We start from the raw sequence: 23,308 nt of genomic DNA, 5'->3' as shown, positions 1-23,308 counted from the left end.
GGAAAAAGGATTGCTGCACAAGCAGCAAACCTATGGCGCATAGTAAACACACAAGCCTTACTCTCACGCTACGACAGGGCTCACTACGACCAACTAGAAAAATTAATGGAACATCTCCCAGATCAATACAAAGATTAGGCAGCAGAGCTCTTACAAGAAGGCAAACTAATATCTAATGCCTCAATTAAATGCGCACTAGATGTAGCTGACACAGCATCCAGAGCAGTCAATACTAGTGTGATTCTCAGACGTCATGCATGTTTACGCATTTCAGGTTTTAAACCAGAGGTACAAACTACCATCCTGAACCAGCCCTTCAATCAAAACCAGTTGTTCGGGCCGGAGGTAGACAACACACTAGAGAAGATAAAAAAAAGACACGGACACAGCTAAGTCTATGGGTGCATTACAATCCACCCAGAATAAAAGTGCTTTTCGCCACTCCTTCTATAGAGGAGGCTCAAAGCAAACAGGTACAGAGACCACATCATCTTTTAAGACAAACACACAAACCTCCTCTAACAAAGGCTACTTTAGAGGAGGATACAGAGGCAACAACAACAAGGGAAGTGGCAGAGGTAATAGCAACAACCACCCCTCTTCCACTCCCAAACAGTGACTTCCCTCTGCCTCCCCTACAGCATTCCACTCCTGTGGGGGGCAGACTTTCACAGTCTGGAACTCCATCACAACAGACAGGTGGGTAAGGCAAATTATCCAACATGGCTACTGCCTAGAACTCACAGCAACCCCCCCCCAAACATACCACCCAAGCAGCGTCCAATGTCCACAGACCATATAACTCTGCTTCAACATGATGTTCTAGCACTTCTATAAAAAGATGCTATTTAAGTAGTTGCTTTAGAGGAACAGGGAACAGGAGTTTACTCCCTGTACTTCCTAATTCCCAAAAAGGACGGGACATTAAGACCAATTCTCGACCTCAGGCCCCTCAACCACTACATACAATTGGATCATTTTCACATGATCATTTTACAACAAGTACTGCCATTACTACAACGGGGAGATTTTCTGTCCACACTAGACCTAAAGGACGCCTACTTTCACATTCCTATACATCCTGCGCACAGGAAGTATCTAAGGTTTGTCATACAAGGACAATACTATCAGTTCAAAGTCCTTCCTTTCGGGGTCACAACAGCACCACAAGTGTTTACTAAGGGCTTAGTAGCAGTAGCAGCACATCTCAAAAGACAACAAATACATGTCTTCCCTTACCTCGACGACTGGCTCATAAAAGCAAGATCGTTCAACCAGTGTGTAAAACACACAAAACAAATAATTCAAACATTGCACAACTTAGGATTTACAATAAACTACACCAAGTCGCACCTAGAGCCTTCGCACGTTCATCAATATCTAGGAGCTACCATAGACACATCTGCAGCTCTAGCGTATCCCAGTCAAGCCAGGATTCAAAGTATTCAGAACTTAGTCTCCCTTTTTCAATGCCAGCACTCTCTCCAAGCCAGAGTGTTCATGAAACTAATAGCCATGATGGCGTCTTGCATCTTTATAGTTCCTCACGCAAGACTGCAAATGCGCCCACTACAAGAATGTCTAGCACAACAGTGGAATCAGGCTCAAGGTCAGCAAACAGACCTGGTGTTGGTGAACTGCCGTACTTCTCGCTCTCTGCAATGGTGGAACACCAAAAACTTGACAAAGGGACGGCCGTTCCTAGACCCTGTTCCACAGATAGTGCTCACGGCAGATGCATCCCTCGCAGGATGGGGAGCCCATCTCTTGCATTATACCACACAAGGTCAGTGGAACAATCAACAGAAACAGTTCCACATCAACTATTTGGAGTTGCTAGCAATTTTCCTAGCACTCAAAACTTTTCAAGTACAAATACAAAACAAAGCTGTCCTAGTCCGGACGGACAATATGACAGCCATGTATTATATACAAAAACAGGGGGGGGGGACTCTATGCAACTGTCCCAGCTTGCACAAAACATTTGGAGATGGGCCATCCCTCAAAACATACACCTCACAGTAGAACACCTTCCAGGAATTCACAACCAGATAGCAGATCTGTTGAGTCGTCAATCACAACAGATTCACGAATGGGAGTTGCACCCACAAGTTCTACAACCATTCTTCCAAATGTGGGGGCATCCACAGATAGACATGTTTGCCACCCACGAAAATGCAAAATGCCTAACCTTCGCCGCCAGGTTCCCACACTCGGAGGGGAATGCAATATGGATAAACTGGTCAGGCAGATTTGCGTATGCTTTTCCGCCTCTCCCACTCATTCCACTAGTAGTATGCAAGCTCAGACAACAGTCTCTCAAACTAATACTAGTGGCCCCCACATGGGCACGCCAGCTGTGGTTCACCACGCTACTAGATCTCTCACTGGTTCCACATCAGAAATTACGGTTCACGCCATCCCTGTTAACACAGAACCATGGAGAAATAATGCACCCAGAACCAAGCCAACTGAATTTGGCGATCTGGCTCCTGAAGTCCTAGAGTTTGGTTACTTAAACTTACCACCAGACTGTATGAATATCATTAAAGAAGCTAGAAACCCCACTACCAGAGCATGTTATGCTGCTAAGTGGAAAAGATTTGCAATATACTGTAACAACAATCACATTGATCCACTGGATGTTTCCATCCAAAATATCATTTGCTACCTTCTACACCTACAAAGGTCCAATTTGGCTTATTCTTCCATACGCCTGCATCTAGCAGCAATTGCAGCGCATTTACAAAATATACAACCTCTATCTCTTTGGAGTACCTGCAATAAAAGCATTTATGGAAGGATTACAACGAATAATCCCACCTAGGTTATCACCTGCTCCAGTATGGAACCTAAATGTGGTCCTTACAAGACTGATGGGGCCCCCTTTTGAGCCTTTACATAAGTGTGAACTGCAATTTCTAACATGGAAAACTGCCTTCCTTGTTGCCATCACCTCTCTCAGAAGAGTTAGTGAAATACAAGCATTCACAATAGAAGAACCATTTTTTCAAATACACCCTAACAAAGTGGTTCTTAGACCCAATCCTAAATTCCTGCCAAAAGTGATTACTCCTTTTCACCTAAACCAATCAGTAGAGTTACCAGTGTTTTTTCAAAAAACGGACTCTGTTGCAGAAAGGGCTTTACACACTATAGATGTTAGAAGAGCTCTACTATACTACACAGACAGGACTAAATCCTTCAGAAAGACAAAACAACTATTTGTATCTTTCTCTCCCCCACACAAAGGCAATCCCATCTCTAAAGGATGAATTGCCAGATGGATTGTAAAGTGAATTCAAATATGCTATCAAAAAGCTAAACATACACTAACAGTTCCTCCTAGAGCACACTCCACTCGCAAACTAGGAGCCTCTATGGCTTTCTTAGGAAACATACCACTAAAGGACATATGCAAGGCAGCAACATGATCTAAAATACACACCTTCACTAAACACTATTGTGTTGATGTGCAAGCCAAGCAGCAAGCTGCAGTGGGCCAAGCTGTCCTTAAAACACTATTTCAGTATGCTGCAACGGATACAAGAGACCACCGCTAGGGAAGACACTGCTGCACAATCGTTGCTAAGTGTAGGATCTGCAGCTCATATGCCTCAAACGGGAAATGCTACTTACCAGTATGCATCTGTTCTTGGAATGTAGAGCTGCAGAGTCCTACACGCCCTCCCACCTCCCCGGTACTTGTATCCGTTCCAGTACTCATCTTACTTAGGTGCACACGCATGGACATCCTTTCTCTTTACTTCTACTAACTCCATCATTTCCCATCATGGCGAAAAACAATCTGAGAATGGAGTCGATGACCATGCGCAGTATTGTCCAAGGGAGGAGTCCCCTATCTCGTGACTACAAAGACTTCTTCCAAGAAGACAACAACCTGCAATCATCCGAGCCCAACACCAGGTGGCAATCTATTGCTAAGTGTAGGACTCTGCAGCTCTACATGCCAAGAACAGATGCATACTGGTAAGTAGCATTTTCCTTCTCCTTATAGTCCTAAGTACTGAATTACGATCCTGGAGCACTTAAAAAAATATATACAATAATATATAGGTTCAAAACTTTTCACTAGAGATGACCATTGTAAAAGGAAAAGTACATTATTGCATTCTATTAGACGACCATATTGCCAAATTCTGTAATTCATTTTGGGTTTTTTCATAAAAAAGGAGACACTTGTATTTAAAAAGGCACATATATACGAAATTTTAAAGGATAAAGAAAGGAAAGCATGCTATTATAGACCGGAAAGGGTGCAGAAAAGAACAGATTGGAAAACTGACACTTCACCACTACGGAATCCTACCCCTCAGGTATCCCAGCATGCCCTGTCAGCTACAGTCAGGCTGCTTGTGTTTTTTTGCCTCCTGGTACCAAGAGCCTCTAGATAAGATTCACTGGCCATTCGCTGTCAACATTGTCATGGATGGTGAGGAGCATCAGCCACTCACTGTTGAAAGCGACATTGGTGCCAAAACAACATATGGCATTGAAGATATTCCTGTCAAACAGGACCCTACAACTTTCAACTGATTTAGTACTTGGGTTAAAGAAGAGAAGGTTTCTTGAGACTTCTGACTCTGAAGACACTAGATCCTATTTGCCGACAAGTGAAGTGCCTCCCTTGGTTTGGCTTTCACCTACACCAATGAGTTTTGTGTTACCAGAGTTTTCACCAGCACTACCATCCTCTTCTTTGCTGCTTCTCAGGCTAGGCAACACCTCCTTAGCCTATGACTATTCCAGAGGGATCACATCATAAGAGTACTTGCTGGATACCTAGGTCACCTTCGAGAGATTGTTCTCAACATTTTCATTCGATATGGTCTTAGGTATTTTAAGAGAAGGTCCCAATTACTTTTTCTTCCTCATTCTTCTGGGACAGTTTCATCTTTCTCCATATAGGGTTATTCTCCTACGTTGATGGACCCTCCGCCCTGTCATATGAACCAATTGAAGATAACACAACTTTCTATGATGTCCTAGCAAGGGTAGTGGACAAACTTATTAAAGCAATGCCTGTCTCTATATGATCTACACTGGTCCTATTTGGATCCCCCTCCATCGGGCCATCTGAAGACCTTCTTCTGTTATTGCCGGGACATTTGGAACTGGTAATGTAACTGTTAGTCATTCCTGTATCAGCCAACTAAGTCTGTGCCAATTAGGATATTAAAGAAGTTTGAGCCTCCATAGCAAGAGCCCCTCTTCCTTCGGGCTGATCCATACCCTGATTCACTCATCATTTCAGCTTCCAGAAAACTATATGCTTCTGCTTCCACTTTTCCCCTTGACAAGGAGAGTAGAGTATGGATTCAGTGGGAAGGCAGATGTAAAGGACTTCGGCCACAGCTATGAATATTGCTAGTGTTAATGACTTGTTGAGAAGGTCTTCCATGTCCCTTTGGGATTCTCTCCAGCGGTTTGCAGAGAAGTACAGACAAAATTTCCAAGAGGTTTTGAAGGAAAGCATGCTTGTCTCAAACCCGGTAATTAGTATGGCTGCTGATTTTTCAGACCTTGCAGCTTGCGGATATTGCCATTGTTGACCATGAGATGCAGTTCATGGCTTCATCTCGCTGGTCTCAAGCTGAAGGCTCCACAGCGCATAATGAATATTCCTTTCTCAGGCTGTACTTGATTTAGATGTCATGGAAATGATGTGATAAACCAAATACAGACCAAAAAGGAAACATTGAAGACGTGTGTCTGAATAAGAATATAGGAGGTGCTACAAATATTTTGATAGATGTTATTACTGGCAGAAGGTCTAAATCCCTTAGTGGCCCCAGCAGCTGCCATCAGTGCCAGAAATGGCAGCTTTACGAACAGCGTAAGTCTTCTAAAGGGAGATGTGGACATCAACCGCACAGGAAAGTCACCAGTTAAGCAGGGACTCCTCACCAAATGACACTAGACATTTTTTGGCATCTTGGACTAAAAGTCAACCATTGCCATCTAGGACTAAAAGTCAACCACATGAAATCAACTATATTACCAGTTTCATCCATCAATCAGAGGAGAAACTATCATATATCTATCTGATGTGTCTCAGCTTTCTAAGAATATCGAATCAGACGGCATGCTAGATATCTTCTTTGGTAGGATCCATGGAATCTTGTATTTTCCTGATATTTAATGCCAGGCTACACATGAGGCCTCTTCGGCAGCGATTAGAGGGCAATGGTGCTTGTATGCCAGCTGCTAGCAAGATAGATTTGTTCTTAAATTCAGTCATTCCCTTGGGGGTGTGGATCAGAGAATCTTCTGAAGTTGAATCCTTTGCATCAAGGTACCCAATACAAATATTTATTAATGATGCATGCCCCTCTCATGGGATGAGAACTCGCATGAACCACTATTAACCTCATAGCTGCTATTACACATTCCTCCCCAGTGCTGCGCTGTCCATTAGAACTAGTGCTGAATGGACGTTCAATGGTCGTGCGCAGCACTGGGGAGGTAGCGCTGCTGACGACCATTGGCCGTCAGCAGCACTTAAGGGGTTAAGGGCAGAGTATCTGGTTGAACTAAAAAATGTCTCATCACATCAGCATTATGAATTTGAGAGCAGTCCATTTTCTTCTGAAGTTGTTTCTTCCAGCTTTCATGCCAAACTCCCTTCTTTTACTTACTATCAATACTAAGGAAATGAATTACTTTAACAAATGAGAAAGGAGACAATACAGACCACTATCACTGGAAGCTCAGTTGATATTAAAATGGCTCAGATTACAGCAGTGCATTTACCTCATATTCACAATAAATAGGCAGCCTTACTCAGTGGAACTTTTCAAGAAAATCATGGAACATGGGAATGCCCTTTTGATGGAGTAGTTAGGGATGTTTCTATATGCCCTTTCTTCGATACCATTGATTCCTGTACTACCCAAGCTTTCCTACTGCAAAGGCAGAATGATAATTATAGCTCCAGAGTGGCTCTGCAAATGGTGGTGCACCGACCACCTACATCTGTTGGAATGATCACACAGGAGGCTGACGTAAACACTGGGCCAACTGCACAACTTTGTGGGACATATTTTTTATCTCAACCAGAATGTAGAATCCTGACTCATGAACAAATACAATATGGGCATTTAAATATGTCACAAGTTCTATTGACATTTTGAGAAAGGCCAAATGTTCTTCAACCAGAACATCGTACTCTTTTAAATGAAACAAGTCATTCTTCTGGTGTACTCGGAACTGCTGTAATCTTTGAGATGTCAAGAACAGGCGATACTCCTTTACCTTCTCCCATTAGTGGTTCTGCGTTTCAGTTCTCCTCAGTTAAGGTACATCTTGCGATTCTTGCTGCCTGTAGGAAATCTGCTCCCCAAACACCTTTCTTTACAATGCCAGTAGTGAAAGATTTCTTAGTGGCTAATCATAAGGTAGTTCCTCTTATTGGAACTCATTCCCCATTTTGAAAACTTAACATACTCTTCTCTAATTTAAAGGTTTCTCTCTGAACTGAACCAGTGGCATCTTTGGAACATCTGACTTGGACTTTACGTTTCTTAATAGCTTTATCTCGCATTCATTGAAATTCAAACCCTGTGCACCCATGAACCTTACATTGTCTTTTTAAAGGAGCATGGTAATGATGAGCCCTCCTCAGAAAGTATTGTCAGATTTTCATGTTAATCAGACTATTCCATTGCCTACTTTCTTTCCACACCCATTACCTCCAGCACAGAGATTCCTTTACTCTCTAGATCAGGGATCTCCAACCTTTTATGTAATAGGAGCTAATTATGTGCAAAGAAAATCACTTGCGCTACTAATATTGTTATGTTGTAACAGTGACAAAGGCAGATACGGTTAAATTAGTGGCCACCACATGCAAGATCACTTGCAGTGGTCACCCCAGTCTGCCAGCATTAAAGTAAAGAATGATTTGTCAATTTTTAATGCCTCTATATAGGTAATACTTAATAGCAATATTTCCAATACCCCTATCCCCAAGATATTATTAAGTCTTGCCAACGCCACATGAATTATCGCTCAAATATCAATTTTAAATACGCTTTGGAAATGCAGTCATTTTTCTTAAAACAGCTTATGAGTTCTTAAAATACTCACATTTTCTTCTCAAAAGCACACTCTCAATTTTGGTAAACTTATATAAAGGCAAGTAATCAAAACTTCTAATGTAATTGGCTGGGCTGCACACAGGAGAGCAACCTCTAGGTAGATGGAGAGCTACCAGTACCTTCCAAGCTACTCATTGGCGAAGCTGGCTCTAGATGTAAAGAGTTAAAAACCATTTAGACAAAAGTAATGGTCTTAGTAAAGCTGAACCTTTTTCTTTGTGAATTATACGCCCATTAGATTGGGTTTAGCACTGTGAAACAATCCCTTTCCAGATGGGATAGTGCCTTGTATTTTGCACTGTGACCAAATGGTACACAAAACCCTTCCTAGCAGCCCAAAAGCTCACTCCACTATGGCCAAACCTGCTATTACGGCTTTTCTGAGAGATTTTCCCTTTTCAGAAATATGCAAAGCTGGTACTTGGATGTCAGTCCGCACATTCACAGGGTATTATTGTCTGGAATCTGGCTTCAAATGCACTGCCCAAGATCAGGTTTCCTTGAGGAACCTAATTTGCACAGTTTACAAAAAAATATTTTTTTGTTCATTTCCTACTTTTATTGTTGGATGGGCCTACTATTCCATTCATGTCTTATAACTATTAACGAGGATCTCCTACAAGGTAACTTGCCTGTAATACTAGTTCTCCTTCAGGGGAATTGCTGAGTGTTAGACTTGGCATCCTTGGTGTGGTTTCCCCTGACCATTTGCCTTCTGACGTCCTGTTTATTACTGTTGCTGCTGGCTTCGTTTTTGCTGGCTTTAAGAATTTGAGCAGTTTACCACTGCTAACCAGTGCTAAAGTGCATGTGTTCTTTACTTAAATCTTAGTAATATTGGTTTATTTACAATTGGCATATTTGATTTACTTATATCTCCCTAGTAAAGTGCACTAGATGTGCCCAGGGGACATAAATGTAATTGTACTAGTGGGCCTGCAGCACTTGATTATAAGTAACCCTTTAAACATGTCTCCGGCCTTCCACTGCAGAGCCTGTGTGTACAGTTTGAAACTGCCATGTCGACCTGGTAAGTTAACATACTTGACATGCCCAAAACGTCCTTTTTATTACATATAGGTCACCCCAATGTAGGTCTTGGACAGCCCATAGGCAGGGTGCAGTGCATTTAAAAAGGACATGTACTTTTAAGCTTTACATTTCCGGGTAGTGAAATACTCTTGAATGTGTTTTTCACTACTGCAAGGACGATCTCTTCGATAGGATAACATGGTGATTGCCTTATTATATTTTATAAGTGTATTTTTCAAATGAGAAACAATGGGACCTCCACATTTGGTGTCTCTGGAATCACAATTTAAAAGCACAACTGATGTTGAAGTTGGTTTTTAAATTGCAATTCTGAAAATACTAGTTTTAGAAATGTGTGTGTTGTTACCTCAATCATGTGGTGTCTTCTGCCTGTCTCTGGAATACACGTCTGGGTTGGGTGACTGCTGGCTCCCTGCATTCCCTATTAATAGCCACACACAAAATAAGGGTAGGTGTGACTGAGTGGCCATCTGCATGCTGATGGGTCATCCTGAGCAGGTTGGGAGGGAGGAGCTGACACACCTGAAATGGCTGTATCATGTCCCCACACAAATGGTTGCATACCCCCCGTAGTGATTCTTAAGCCAGGTCACGAAAGAAAGGGACTGCACTGCAATGCATCTATTTTTAAGTCTCCCTCACTTCAAAGCCCCAAAAGTACTGGACCTCTTAAACCGCCAAATCAGAACATTTCTGGAACGGAGGACATTCTACCAAGACGAAGGGCTGCTGTCCTGCTGGAGGGACTGACTTTACTGAACTGCTTTACTCTGTTGGCCTGCTGCCCCCTGTCTTGGAGTCCGAAGGACTGGCCCTGCATCTCTATATCCCTGAACCAAAGTATCTCCAGGGCTTGTCAGCTTGCCTCCTGTTTCTGAAGTCTCCGGGATCTCAAAGACTTCTTTCTTAATCTTGCAACCAGCAACTGTACTCTGTCTGCTGTGAGTCCTACTCTGCCAAGTGGTGCCAAACCATTCCTGGGACGTGAGTAACAAGAGCTACAACTAACAAAATCCACGCATCAACGCCGTTTTGCTTGTTAGGACTGGCCCATTTCCCTAAACACTGCCGCACCGCCGCTACTGCAGTAACACCGAATCGCCAACTGTGTAATACATTGTCCCATGTTTCCGACGCATCTCTGACTTTGCGTGGCTCAGTGACAACACATTGCGTTGTGCTGCTCGCATTGCCTACAGGCCAGTGGTTAGATGACGACTCATCACCCCGATGTCCACTGGATCTTGACTTTCAACACATCTTAGCAAAGCTCGAAGTAGATGCATTGCCTACATCTGCGGGCTCAACAGTGATGCACCGCCTACTTTTCTCCACGCATTGCCTTTGTCGTCAACGCGTCCAAGGTGCTGTTCAGTGGGCCAAAGCTTGTCCTTGTATCCGACATGCGCTTCATCGCGGTCAGCATGAACTTTTGCATTTGCGCTAGTCAAGCATAGCCAGATAGCCCTGTTTGGTGCTATTTGTTTCTAAGCACTACAAAACTGTTTATTCTTTAAAAATATCTTGACTTCTACTTATTGGATTTTTGTCATTTTTGCATTGCTTTGCTCATAAAAACATGAGCTATTTTCCTAAACTGGTGTGGACTATTTTTGTATTGTTTTCACTGTGTTACAGTTTGAAGTGTTGACTGGTCTGTGCCAAACTACCAGAGGGTGAGCACAGGTTACTTTATGCTGTGTATCTGACTTACTCTGGCTAGGATTGTGGTTCCTGCTTGGACAGAATGCATACTGCCAACCAGAAATCCAATTTCTAACACTGAAGGTATGCAAACCAGACTTAATTGTCTTCCCGTGGAAGTCAGGGTATAAATCTATCAGTCACTAGAATACCTTAAGGATAAATACAACATTAGCACCAATAAATCTGATGATACCAAATGTAGAAAGAATCGGCGCAGGAGGATGCTGATTTTCTTTCCATGCAACGTTGTGAAAAGATCTGTCCCTGGCTAAAAGACTCACTGAGCCACACATGCAGTCTTCCTTGACACTTGAAACTTTATACTTTGTTTACATGAAGTAAAGCTACTATCCTTAGACCACTATCACCTTTTTAAATAACAGATTAAAACACCTTCCCATTTTCACAATTTTCAGGAAAAATACAAAAGTTCAATAGTAAGATCTGCTTGCAAAGACAATAATTACAGAGCAATACTTCGAAACTGAGAGAACTCCAGGTTAGGGAGCGCATCATTGTTTTCTTTTTCCAATGTGTCGGGTTCCAAGGTCTTTTAATCTAATGCTAGCCTGAAACTTAGTAGTTAGCGTTGGGCTATTTTTTCACAAAATACTGCTGTCGCATAATTAGAAGGAGAGCTTGCTGTGTATTATATTAACTACCCAAATAGCCATGAAATCGATTGTGCATCTTAGATCTTATTAACGTGGGCATAAGGAGAGGTTTGTCATACACTCTATCTAGCTGATGAGTTTGCAAAATATTGTTCCTACCTTTATAAAACTGCTATTTTGGTCTCTCTGTGGTTTGAAAAGTGCCTGGTCTATTAAAAATGATTAATGTTGTCCCTTGACTTCTTGCAGATTCTGACCATCAGCTATATGACATGGGCTACTCTGCAGAGGATGACCACCCCGTGTGTCCGGATGAGTTTGACGATTTCGCCACCTTTGAGGCAAGTATGGTGTGTTTAGTAGCTTAAAGGTTCACTGTAATATGCATGTTAGAGTACATTTGCTGTGCTATAACTAAGCCTGTACAGTTCGAATCAGTTGTCTAGATTAAGTGCTGAACTCAAATAGCTTTAAAAAAAATAATAAAAAAAATATATATATATATATATATATATATATATATATATATATATATATATATATATATTATCTGAATGTACATTCTGCAGCATTGGATGTTTAGTAGATCAACGTGTTTTTAAGTATTCCTATTTGAAAGACTGCAAATGTTTGATTATAAATAAACTAGCAGTAACACAAATAACTCATTTAGTGATAGCTTATTCACGTCAGTGCACATTATTCCATTTATTACAGTTAGATGAGTACACTTGTTCCACAGCCGGAGGCTATCTTCAGATTTGTGGTGCATGGCACCTGAGCAGGAGTCCTGAAAGACCGCGTTGTGGTGCATGGCACCTGAGCAGGAGTCCTGAAAGACCGCTTTGTGGTGCATGGCACCTGAGAAGGAGTCCTGAAAGACCGCTTTGTGGTGCATGGCACCTGAGCAGGAGTCCTGAAAGACAGCTTTGTGGTGCATGACACCTGAGAAGGAGTCCTGAAAGACCGCTTTGTGGTGCATGGCACCTGAGCAGGAGTCCTGAAAGACAGCTTTGTGGTGCATGACACCTGAGAAGGAGTCCTGAAAGACCGCTTTGTGGTGCATGGCGTCTGAGCAGGAGTCCTGAAAGACTGCTTTGTGGTGCATGGCGTCTGAGCAGGAGTCCTGAAAGACCGCTTTGTGGTGCATGGCGTCTGAGCAGGAGTCCTGAAAGACTGCTTTGTGGTGCATGGCGTCTGAGCAGGAGTCCTGAAAGACTGCTTTGTGGTGCATGGCATCTGAGCAGGAGTCCTGAAAGACTGCTTTGTGGTGCATGGCACCTGAGCAGGAGTCCTGAAAGACTGCTTTGTGGTGCATGGCACCTGAGCAGGAGTCCTGAAAGACTGCTTTGTGGTGCATGGCACCTGAGCAGGAGTCCTGAAAGACCGCTTTGTGGTGCATGGCACCTGAGCAGGAGTCCTGAAAGACAGCTTTGTGGTGCATGACACCTGAGAAGGAGTCCTGAAAGACCGCTTTGTGGTGCATGGCGTCTGAGCAGGAGTCCTGAAAGACTGCTTTGTGGTGCATGGCATCTGAGCAGGAGTCCTGAAAGACTGCTTTGTGGTGCATGGCACCTGAGCAGGAGTCCTGAAAGACCCCTTTGTGGTGCATGGCGTCTGAGCAGGAGTCCTGAAAGACTGCTTTGTGGTGCATGGCACCTGAGCAGGAGTCCTGAAAGACCGCTTTGTGGTGCATGGCACCTGAGCAGGAGTCCTGAAAGACCGCTTTGTGGTGCATGGCACCTGAGCAGGAGTCCTGAAAGACCGCTTTGTGGTGCATGGCACTTGAGCAGGAGTCCTGAAAGACTGCTTTGTGGTGCATGACACCTGAGCAGGAGTCCTGAAAGACTGCTTTGTGGTGCATGGCACCTGAGCAGGAGTCCTGAAAGACTGCTTTGTGGTGCATGACACATGAGCAGGAGTCCTGAAAGACCTCTCATTTTTCTTTTGTTGTCTCTGAGGGATATGGTGCAACAACCCCCCCCCCCCCCCCCCCCCCTCCCCAAGACAGGAATCAACAACCTTCTTATACCAGCAAACGCGATTTATATAAATCTTAATGAGAATACCTAGTTATTTGTCTCTTCCAGAGGCAGCAAAATCCAGTAGCTTATCCACTGCTCTTAGCACCCATTGGGAGGGGGGAGGGGAGGGGGGAGGGGAGGGGAGGTGGGAGGGGAGGTGGGAGGGGAGGTGGCAGGTGGGAGGGGAGAGGGAGAGGGAGAGGGAGAGGGGAGATGGGAGAGGGGAAAAAAACTTGTGAGAGAGCAGCGAAATGGAGTGGGGTTGTTCTGTAGGTGGGAGGTAGCCCACGAGGGAGAGAGCAGCGCAAAGTGGGGGAATCACAGGACGAAGATAACAACACTGAGTGTGAGATTGTTTTGTGGGGAAAGAACATGACCGCACAACAAAAAGTTTCTGGCGGGTGGGTTTGCAGTGGGAAGCACACGAAGGAGAGAGCAGCACTAAGCTCTGGGAAGTTCATAAAGGAGAGAGCAACGTGGAGTATATGGGGCAGGGGTATGGCGTTGGAAACCCACATGATTGAGAGAGCTGGAAAACACATGCATTCTCTTAGAGTTATTAACCAAAAAGGAGTTCCCTAAAGATGATCTGTGGAAGAATACAAGTCAGCCAAGCAAAAGGATGGTAAAGATGCTATTCTCCAAAGAAGAGACAAACACAAGATGGACAAAACGGGACAGGGAAAGCCATTGAATAAAAGCAAGCAAATAAAAGTGACAAAGCCAACTATTGATAAGCAGTGTGCAGGTTGTAAGCTCTCTATAAATTCTTGGTAAGCTCACAGTAGGTCTTTTGTAACCAGACAGCTTGCGCTATCCTGAATGAATTGCATGATCTGAAAGAAACACGTTAGTGTTAGATTCCTTACCTTAGAATATCCCCAGGCGTCAGTCTGGATCCGGAAACTTTTGCGTAGCAGTACCCCTGCGCGTCGGTAGGCGTCGTCTGCAGGCGTCCCCTGCGGCTCCGCGTCCGTCGTCGGCGTCGTGCGCCGTGATGACGTCGCTGGAGTATATAGACGCCGCCTCCGCGCGCTGACGTCAGTTCTTCTTTTTTCCGCGCCAGTGGACGCAGATCTGAAGAGCAGTACTCCGGTCTTTTGACCAAGTTTTTCGTTGTTATTTCTCTAATTGTGCCTGATAGGATGCCTGGGTTCAAGCACTGTGATGACTGTGAGCGCACGATGTCGGTCACAGACCATCACCGCCTCTGTCTCCGGTGTCTGGGCCCCGACCACGACGTGGACTCCTGTGTCGACTGCCGGGCCCTCACCAACAAGGCTAGGCGGGAGCGGTCCCGCAAGCTACTGGAGCTCCGGGTGTCGGCCCCACGTCGGGACCGGGAGCGGTCCCGGTCCGGCCGGAGGTCGAGAGAGCGTTCGAGGGAGCGGTCGCGGAGCCGCGCCGAGCGTTCCGGAAGTCGACACCACTCGTCAGGCTCATCAGGTAAGAAGCACAAGAAGTCGGGCGTCGTCATCGTACCCCCGACTCCCCCCGACGCTCGCGCGATGCGGCCGGGGGCTCGGGTGACCCCAACCCCGCGTCTCCGCGAGAGTCGCCGGCGCGGCCTGCCTAATACCCTCCGGTCCCTGGGCATGGCGCGACGCCTGAGGAGATCGAGGCGTTCCTCATGGCCATGAGGGCGCTCGCTTCTCCGGGGCCTACAGCGCCTTCGGGCCCAGTGCTACCGTCTGGGGGCCCTGGCGGTTCGGGTGTCCCTGCCTCGGCGCCGTCGGGTGCTCCGGCCCCGGCGCCGCCGACGGCTCCGACCCCGGCGCCGCAAGGGCCTTCGGGATCTGCGCCGGCTGGTCTTCCGGCCTCCCCGGCGCCGTTACCATCGGGGTTACCCCCGACGCCGGCTCCGGCCGGCGGCGGGGTTCCGGCGCCGGCTCCGGGCAGCGCCGTCCCCTTACCTTCACCGACGCCGGACGCGACGCCGGACGCGGCGCCGGACGGGCGTCGCTCGACGCCGGTCCCGGCGCCGATGGGGCCCATGAACCCCGAGGAGCCGGTCTACATCGTTGACTCCGAATACAGAGAAGATGAAGAGTTCGGTGAGGGTTGGGAGGGGTCCGAGGACCCTCTGTCACGCGAGTGCCAGTATGACCCGGACTGGACAGGTGACTTGGGGGATGCCAGTGGTCTGGACGACTCTCCTAACCCTGGTTTGATCTCTCCTCCTTCCGTGGCATCGGTGGAGGGAGCTGCCTATTCTGTGGTGCTGATGAGGGCTGCCAAGGCCTTACACCTTGAGCTCCCCGTCGCGGCCGTGAGGCCTAACATCCTCACCGAGGTCTTCAAACCGCAGTCATGCCCACAGGAGCCACTGCTGCCGTTTAATGAAGCCTTGTCAGACGTTCTGTTGGGCACGTGGTCCAGGCCCGCTTCAGGTGCGCCTGTTGATCGGAACGTGGCCAGGCGCCACCGTCCTTGTCCGGACGACCCCAAGTTCCTGTCTACCCACCCCACTCCTGAGAGTCTGGTGATCCAGGCCCCGACCTCCCAGTCCGCATTCCCGTCGGCCCCGCCCGACCGGGAATCCAAGAGGTATGACCAATTTGGCAAGAAGGTCTTCTCGTCCATTAGTTTGGGCCTGCGGTCTTGCAACACCGCTTGCCTCTTGGGCCGCTACACCCACTCTGTGTGGGATACGGTCGCGGAACTGCTGCCAGAATGCCCCATGGAAGTGCGGGCAAAACTCGGTCAAGCTGTGGCTGAGGGCCGGGATGCAGCGAAATATTCGATACGGTGTGGTCTTGATACGACCGACTCGCTGGGCAGGGCTATGTCAACGACGGTGGCGATTCGTCGCCACGCCTGGCTGAGATCCGCCAATTTTTCGGCTGATGTCCAGAATACCTTGATGGACATGCCGTTTGATGGCTGTCACCTGTTCGGTGACAAGGCGGACCACGCGCTGGAACGCTTCAAGGACTCCAGGGTCACGGCCAAGTCCTTGGGTCTCTCGACCCAGCGTCAGCAAACGGGTTCGTTTCGTCCCTTTCGTGGCCAAGGAAGGGGCGCCCCCACACGTGCTGCCAGCCACGCGCCGCAACAATCCTTTCAACGCGGTGGCGGCCGTGGAAACCGCCGTGGTGGCGGTCGGGGACAACGGCGGGGTCAGACCACACCTTCCCCCGCAGCATCTACCCCTAAATCCTCCTAGTCCTTGCTTTCGGCCCCATGTGACGCCAGTGGGTGGCAGGGTTCGCCATCACCACGCTCACTGGCGCACGATCACTTCGGACAGGTGGGTGCTGCAAATCGTCCGAAGGGGCTACTCCCTCCCCTTCGAGACCTCTCCTCCAGCCATGCCACCGCAGAACCACCGTGTGTCGGGGGACCACTTGACACTTCTGCAGGAGGAAGTTACGGCCCTCTTGGCCAAGGGGGCCATCGAGCGCGTTCCTGGGCCAGAAGTAGGGCGTGGTTGCTATTCCCACTACTTTCTGGTGCCCAAGAAGGACAAGGGGGGCCTACGTCCTATCTTGGATCTAAGGAACGTCAACGGCTTCCTCCGGAAGGAGAAGTTCAAGATGTTGACGTTAGCTCAGGTCTTGGCTGCTCTAGACCCACAAGACTGGATGGTAGCGTTGGACTTGCAGGACGCCTATTTTCACATTCCCGTCCTGCCGGCCCACCGGCGTTACCTGCGGTTCACGGTAGGCCTGGAGCACTTTCAGTTTATCATGCTCCCCTTCGGCCTTACCAGCGCCCCACGGGTGTTCACAAAGGTGATGGCGGTGGTCGCAGCCCATCTGCGCAGGTTGGGGGTTTCAGTCTTCCCCTACCTAGACGACTGGTTGTTGAAGGCGGGCTCGCCCCAGACAGTCTTCCACCACCTTCAGATGACGGCAGACCTCTTGCACGACCTGGGGTTCTCCATCAATGTGCCGAAATCACACCTGTGTCCCTCTCAAAAGCTCCTTTTCATCGGAGCGGTTCTGGACTCGGCGCAGTTTCGGGGTTATCCTCCGGAACGGCGGGTTCGGGATATTCAGGCTTTGATTCCCATCTTTCAGCCGCTATCCCGAGTTTCGGTCAGGTTGACGCTGCGGCTGCTGGGACTGATGGCTTCCTGCATCCTTCTGGTGCATCACGCCCGGTGGCGGATGCGGGCTCTGCAGTGGGACCTGAAGTTTCAGTGGGCACAGCATCAGGGCAACTTGTCCGACCACGTCTTGATCTCGGAGGGCACTGCGAGACAACTGCAGTGGTGGCTTACGGACCGCGATTGGGTCAGGGGCAAGTCCCTCTCCCTTCCCCACCCGGAGCACGTTGTCGTGACGGACGCGTCCCTCCAGGGCTGGGGTGGCCACTTGGGAGAGGCAGAGATCAGAGGCATCTGGTCTCCGGCGGAGTCCCGGCTCCATATCAATCTGTTGGAGCTGCGGGCGATTCGTCTGGCACTGAAGGCATTCCTCCCCTTTGTCAACGGGAGTGTAGTGCAGGTGTTCACCGACAACACCACCGCCATGTGGTACTGCAACAAACAGGGCGGATTGGGGTCGTGGACCCTTTGCCAGGAGGCTCTGCGCCTCTGGCAATGGCTGGAACGTCAGGGCGTGACTCTGACGGTTCAACACCTGGCAGGTTCTCTGAACGCCAGGGCGGACGAACTCAGCCGTCGGTGCTCGATGGATCACGAATGGCGTCTGAACTCGGACGTGGCGCAAGGCATCTTTCTGCAATGGGGAGAGCCTTGGTTAGATCTATTCGCCACAGAAGAGAACGCGCAATGTCATCAGTTCTGCGCGTTGGAGTTTCCAAGACGGCACTCGCACGGCGACGCCTTTCGGCGCGAGTGGAGTTGCGGTCTGTTATACGCCTTTCCGCCTATACCACTTCTGCCCAGAGTGCTGAAGAAGATCAGGCGCGACCGGGCCCAAGTTATCCTTGTGGCTCCGGACTGGGCTCGAAGGTACTGGTATCCCGAGCTACTCAGCATGTCAGTCGGTCCCCCGATCCGCCTGCCCCTTCAGGAGGACCTTCTGTCGCAGCAGCAGGGGACGGTCCTCCACCCGAACCTGTCCAGTCTCCACCTCCATGCTTGGAGATTGAGCGGCGGCAGTTGAGGCCATTTGACTTGCCTCCTGAAGTCTGTGATGTTATTCTGGCAGCCAGGCGTCCCTCCACTAAGTCGGTATACGCCTGTCGGTGGAACAGATTTGTGGCATGGTGCACAGCAAAGGCTGTGGATCCTCTTTCTGCCCCTCTTTCGGAGGTTCTTCTGTTTCTTCTTTCTCTTGCCCAGCAGGGCTCTGCTCTGGGCACTATCAAGGGCTACCTTTCTGCCCTTTCAGCCTTTTTGAGGCTTCCTGATCAGCCTTCTTTGTTCAAATCCCCGATTGTAACTCGATTCTTGAAAGGCATCACTCACATGTTTCCACCTGTTCCGTTTGTGATGCCTCAGTGGGATTTGAACCTGGTTCTAACTTTCCTGATGTGTGCTCCCTTTGAGCCCCTTCATTCTTGCCCTCTCCGTCTCCTGACTTTAAAGACGGCTTTCCTGGTTGCCATCACCTCTGCCAGGAGGGTGAGTGAGCTCCAGGCTCTTTCTGTCCAACCTCCTTCCCTGTCCATTCATCCTGACAAGGTGGTTCTGAGGACTAGACCTTCTTTCCTGCCCAAGGTTGTTTCGGCCTTTCACATCGGGCAGTCCATCACCCTCCCTTCCTTCTTCCCGCCTCCGCATCCTTCAAAGGATGAAGAGCGGCTCCATCGTCTGGACCCAAAACGTGCGCTTTCGTTTTACATGGATCGCACACGCCAGTTCCGGGTGGATGACCAACTGTTTGTTGGCTACGTGGGTGCGAAGAAGGGACGGGCGGTTTGTAAACGAACCATCTCTCGATGGGTCGTCCTCTGCATCAAAGCGTGCTACTCTTTGGCTCGGAAGGAGCCTCCTGTTGGGCTGAGGGCCCATTCCACTCGGGCCACGGCGGCTACTACTGCCCTGGGCCGGGGAGTCCCCTTGCAGGACATTTGCCAGGCGGCTACGTGGGCCTCGCTGCACACCTTTGCGAGGCACTACTGCCTGGACAGTCAAGTCCGGAGGGATGGCTTCTTTGGCCGTTCAGTCCTCCAGGACTTTCTGGTGTAGTTTTGTATTGGTTCGCAGACCCACCACCGGGGTTGGTATTGCTGGGGTATGTATTCTAAGGTAAGGAATCTAACACTAACGTGTTTCTTTCAGATGAACAAGTTACTTACCTTCGGTAACGATATATCTGTAAGAAACATTAGTTAGTGTTAGATTCCTTACCGAACCCACCCATCCTCCCCGTTCTGCGAACTGATACCTAGGGTTAAGGTCATCCCTTTCAGGGCCCTAGTTTTACATGGCACCAGTGTTGGTTCTCTCATGGCTCTGCGTCTCCTGGCGCGGAAAAGCTGTGTGCAAAGAACTGACGTCAGCGCGCGGAGGCGGCGTCTATATACTCCAGCGACGTCATCACGGCGCACGACGCCGACGACGGACGCGGAGCCGCAGGGGACGCCTGCAGACGACGCCTACCGACGCGCAGGGGTACTGCTACGCAAAAGTTTCCGGATCCAGACTGACGCCTGGGGATATTCTAAGGTAAGAAATCTAACACTAACTAATGTTTCTTACAGATATATCGTTACCGAAGGTAAGTAACTTGTTCTTTAGGAGGATGTGCTCATCTTTGTTACTAAATTATGAATAAGATCATTAATAAAGAGTGTTGATTTGTAAATAGTTCTTTTTATCTGCTCTCCCCTAACTTTGGTCTAAACGTTGTTTTTGCCTTGCAAGTAATTTTGCGTTTTTGAGTAACATGGAGCAAAACAGGGTGGCAAACTAACAACTGGACGCGTTCTGCTCTTCCTGAATATGCAGGAGTACATCTACATTTATACATCTGTCCACCTATGTGAGAAAAGGGACACTGATGGTTTGAGACGGAGTAGGCCTCTGTTCATGTGAACAGCCAGCGTTTGCATAGATGGTTCTCGCAGGCTTGGAATTGCTCAGATAGTTGTTCTCGCCCCATTCCAAACCTTTATTACCACGGAAATAGGTGTATGCATCCGCTGGAGACACGAGCGTGTGCAACAGTGTGCACAAGCATGCATGCATGAACCTCTTATTGTGCAGGGTCAGATTTCTACTCTGGAACCTAGTACTGGGGACTCAATATTGATTGCTTGTATGTTCAGCTAATGAAATGAACATAAAAAGTAATGAACTTTGCTAAGCATAGATTTCGTTTTCTGTAGATGAGTACTAGAACAGTTTTCGCTAAGGTGCAGAGTTGAGGGTTTTTGACACACACAGTTTACATTTCTTTGTTGTGCCCTATTCTTTGAGGCTGCTTACTGAGCAACCTGTTCACTTTGTTTACGAAGTCAGTTCAGGTAAGGCCTGCAGTGAATTTTAGAGCATCCTTTTAGGGTTCTTAGCTTGTTTCCATTTTCTTCTAAGATCACTTTGGCTTTTCTGGTTTTGTCATAGAATTATTAGTTGAAATGTCTGCTTGTTTCTTCATGTTTGTTTATGTAGCGTCTTTCGGATTCTATACGGGTTTGGGGCTGGTTTGGTCTGCTAGTATTGGGATTAGACCTTGGTTAACATTGTCTACTGAATAAGTACGCCTCCAATCAGATGAAGTCTACTAAGTATTTATTTTTCTGCTCTACTCCCCTCTAAGTGGTAAGCCACTCACCCGTTGCTGCTTGGTTGTGTCAGTTTTAAAACACAGTATTGTGTATGTATTATGTATATGGGATTGCTTGGAGACTGCGGCATGTTTACTACTTCATAGGACTCTAACGTGAATGTTGTTAATACTCCTATTGTACACAATTCAAACAATTTAATTATGCTGATCTGATTTGTGTGAACTGACTGTTCTGCTGAATGGCCTTAAGTGTTAATCTTTGCAGTTCGAAATCTACACAACTGACAAAGGTATGTATACATTTTGCCTATCGTTTAGAAAGCATTGTACAATACTTGAACTGCAGTATTAGTTCAATGCATTTCCATCATATGGCTTGGTAAGAAGGATTCTAGCACTTGGCTCGTGTATCTAATTAATACTGTTTTTGGACCGTTAAATGCTTCTCCAGCTTTCCTGGAAGTAATGTGACTACATCGCAGAAGATACTGAATTATTTATGATCTTGGGCAGTAGTAAAATGACTCCGGCATCTTAATTCGATCTAAAATTACTTTACGAATCACTGTGGTAAAACACATGTACATACTTAAAGAATTAACCGTGGATCTTTTCATCATCACAATAGATCTACTCATGAATTACCAAAATACCTAGTTGGGAGATACGAGAGAGCCTATTGCTCCCGTCTCTTCCTCTCATTAGACTTCGCGAGCAGCTCTTACAGCAGTCTTTGAAGTCCGATTGGATTCCGCATGTGGAGCCTAGGTTGTGGTTCTATATTTTAAGAAGCATCAGCAGCACGCCTCACCGACAGTCTACTGCTTTGAACCTTGTCTAAGAGACAGGCAGACCCTCAGATCAGGTAGGGCCTTCTGCAGATTGAGGCCCATGAGCCCAAAGGCATGGCTTTGCCCCAAGTAGACAGCCCCTCTCCCCATGGCTGGCTTTAGCACTGGTGGCGCCTGGTGCGACAATCACTTTAGACGCCCCCACGTCCCATGACCTCCTCTTCGGATTCTCTCACTACCACCTGCAAAATTGCCCATGGTCTCTGCTTTCATAAGATATTGCTAAGAACCGCGACCCCTGAGGGAACAGCGCCCCTCTGCACAGTTCAGCACCCAGTACGGCTGCACCAGTTGCACTGGCCTAAAGCCGGCCCTCCCACTCCCTGCAATTGTTAACAGCTCAACTCTGGTTTTGAGAGGATGACGGACACAGAAAGGAGCTTGCTCGGCGACACAATAATTTAGTGCCTTATTGCTATGCTGTTACTTTCACTCTATACATTTTTGTGGCTTTTGTAGTTAGCCCACTTACAAGGTCCAAGGAAGGTAGGAGTAGTTGTGCAGCTGTTTTTTTACATTAGTGATGGTTTTTTTTTTTTTGCTCTTTCTTTTTTGGCACCTATTTAATCAACATTTCAAATGATTTTTCATGTTTATTTTAAATGCAGACATAGACTATGAAGTGAAAGACAATGTAGCAGTCTTACCAAATGTTAGCCAGTAACAATTTCATGAAAACCTGATGCTTATTGTTATTGGCTGGCAGTAATTCTATCCAAGGTCGCTTGGCTAACCAAGCCACTGCCAAGGTTCCATTTTTGGACAGAATGTGTGCCTGAAGCTATACATATGTAGTTGAATTCTTGGAAACTACTGAGATCAATTCAAACACCTTTTTGCTTAGCTTGGTGCATTGCGCCTTCTGTGACAATGTTTGGTATCTGGCCAAGTGTGAGTTGTATTTTGTTCTACGTTATGCTCCTTATGACAATTCACTAGGTAAAGTATCACCCTAAATTGCAACTATAAAATAAAGGGCCTAATTTAGACTTTGGCAAACGGAGGTAAATCCGTTGATATAATGTGAAGTACTTTACACGCGCCATAACGAAGGACCTCCGCCTGTAAAATCTAGAGATGTCTGCTGACCCAGCAAACATCTCTTTACGTGGCAGGAACTGCTGTGATGGTGGTTCCTATTAATGTATTAAACGTTTGATGAATGTCATTGTCAAAACGATGCTACTTTCCAGTCAAGCATTTAACATGTTTTTGTCTTTTCAAAAACAAAATCCCAAAGCAGGATTTATTTTCCTTAAAATATTAAAAACTGATCACCCCCACAACGTGAGT

General features: G+C 47.2%; 1 protein-coding gene across 5 annotated transcripts in view; it reads left to right on the top strand.

Annotated features, from left to right (window-relative positions):
- RAB11FIP3 (RAB11 family interacting protein 3) overlaps positions 1-23,308 on the top strand; it is a 531,587-nt gene that overhangs the window by 224,773 nt on the left and 283,506 nt on the right. For all 5 annotated transcript variants that reach the window (XM_086941175.1, XM_086941173.1, XM_086941176.1 and 2 more), the window contains exon 3: positions 11,744-11,835. In XM_086941175.1, coding sequence (XP_086797301.1) covers positions 11,744-11,835 — 92 coding nt within the window. The remainder of the gene's footprint in view (positions 1-11,743; positions 11,836-23,308) is intronic.

This window comes from Lissotriton vulgaris, chromosome 10 (genome assembly GCF_964263255.1).
Source record: "Lissotriton vulgaris chromosome 10, aLisVul1.2, whole genome shotgun sequence".
Classification (NCBI taxonomy): Eukaryota; Metazoa; Chordata; class Amphibia; order Caudata; family Salamandridae; genus Lissotriton; species Lissotriton vulgaris.
Note: the sequence above shows the minus strand (reverse complement) of the source record. Positions and strands in the feature narration are given on the sequence as shown.